General features: G+C 40.4%; 1 protein-coding gene across 1 annotated transcript; it reads left to right on the top strand.

Moving 5' to 3' along the window:
• Positions 1–41: 41 nt before the first annotated feature.
• On the top strand, positions 42–555 carry LOC112486693 (golgin subfamily B member 1-like; the record flags this gene model as incomplete). Its single annotated transcript, XM_025054020.1, has 2 exons — positions 42–169; positions 424–555. Coding segments are annotated over exons 1-2 (231 nt in total), but the record flags the coding sequence as incomplete, so codon positions are not given.
• Positions 556–589: the final 34 nt, after the last annotated feature.

The raw sequence follows: 589 nt of genomic DNA, 5'->3' as shown, positions 1-589 counted from the left end.
TTCAACATTTTCCCGTGAACTCATTTGTTGTGTCTGTTGTTTGTAGATCCAGACGTTCAAAGACATCATCATGCAGAAAGATAATCAGCTTACGGAGATCAACCAGATGCACGAACAGGAGCTCTTCAAGTTAGCAGCCAAGTGTGACGCTAGTGCAGATTTGGAGCAGGTGCCAACACTTACTGCACTGTACTTTCTGAAATCTGTTTCTGTTTCTATGGGGCACACAAATCTTGAAAAAAAATTTTTTTTTAAATGACTCACTCATTACAGATTGACTTCCTTCAAAAGAAAATATACTTCACCTACAGAAGTCACATGACTCCTATAGATTCCTATACATTGACTGTGTGATGGAGTTTGAAGATGTACAGAACGGGGTTTTGTTGCCTGATGTTGAATCTGTTCTATTCTTCTTCTCAGCTTTTGAAGGCTCTGAAACAGAAGCTTCACGAGAAGGAGGAGGTTCTGCTTGGTAAAACTCAGGTCATTGATGTTCTCCAGGGAGAAGTGGACGGCAGGGACCAACAGATAAAGGTCAGAGGAGACGAAGTCGCTATTTATAACATTATAATTTCCATTGATTCTC

This window comes from Cynoglossus semilaevis, unplaced genomic scaffold (assembly GCF_000523025.1).
Source record: "Cynoglossus semilaevis isolate Cse_v1.0 unplaced genomic scaffold, Cse_v1.0 C18904756, whole genome shotgun sequence".
Taxonomy (NCBI): Eukaryota; Metazoa; Chordata; class Actinopteri; order Pleuronectiformes; family Cynoglossidae; genus Cynoglossus; species Cynoglossus semilaevis.
This window is presented reverse-complemented; position numbering and strand designations above follow the sequence as displayed.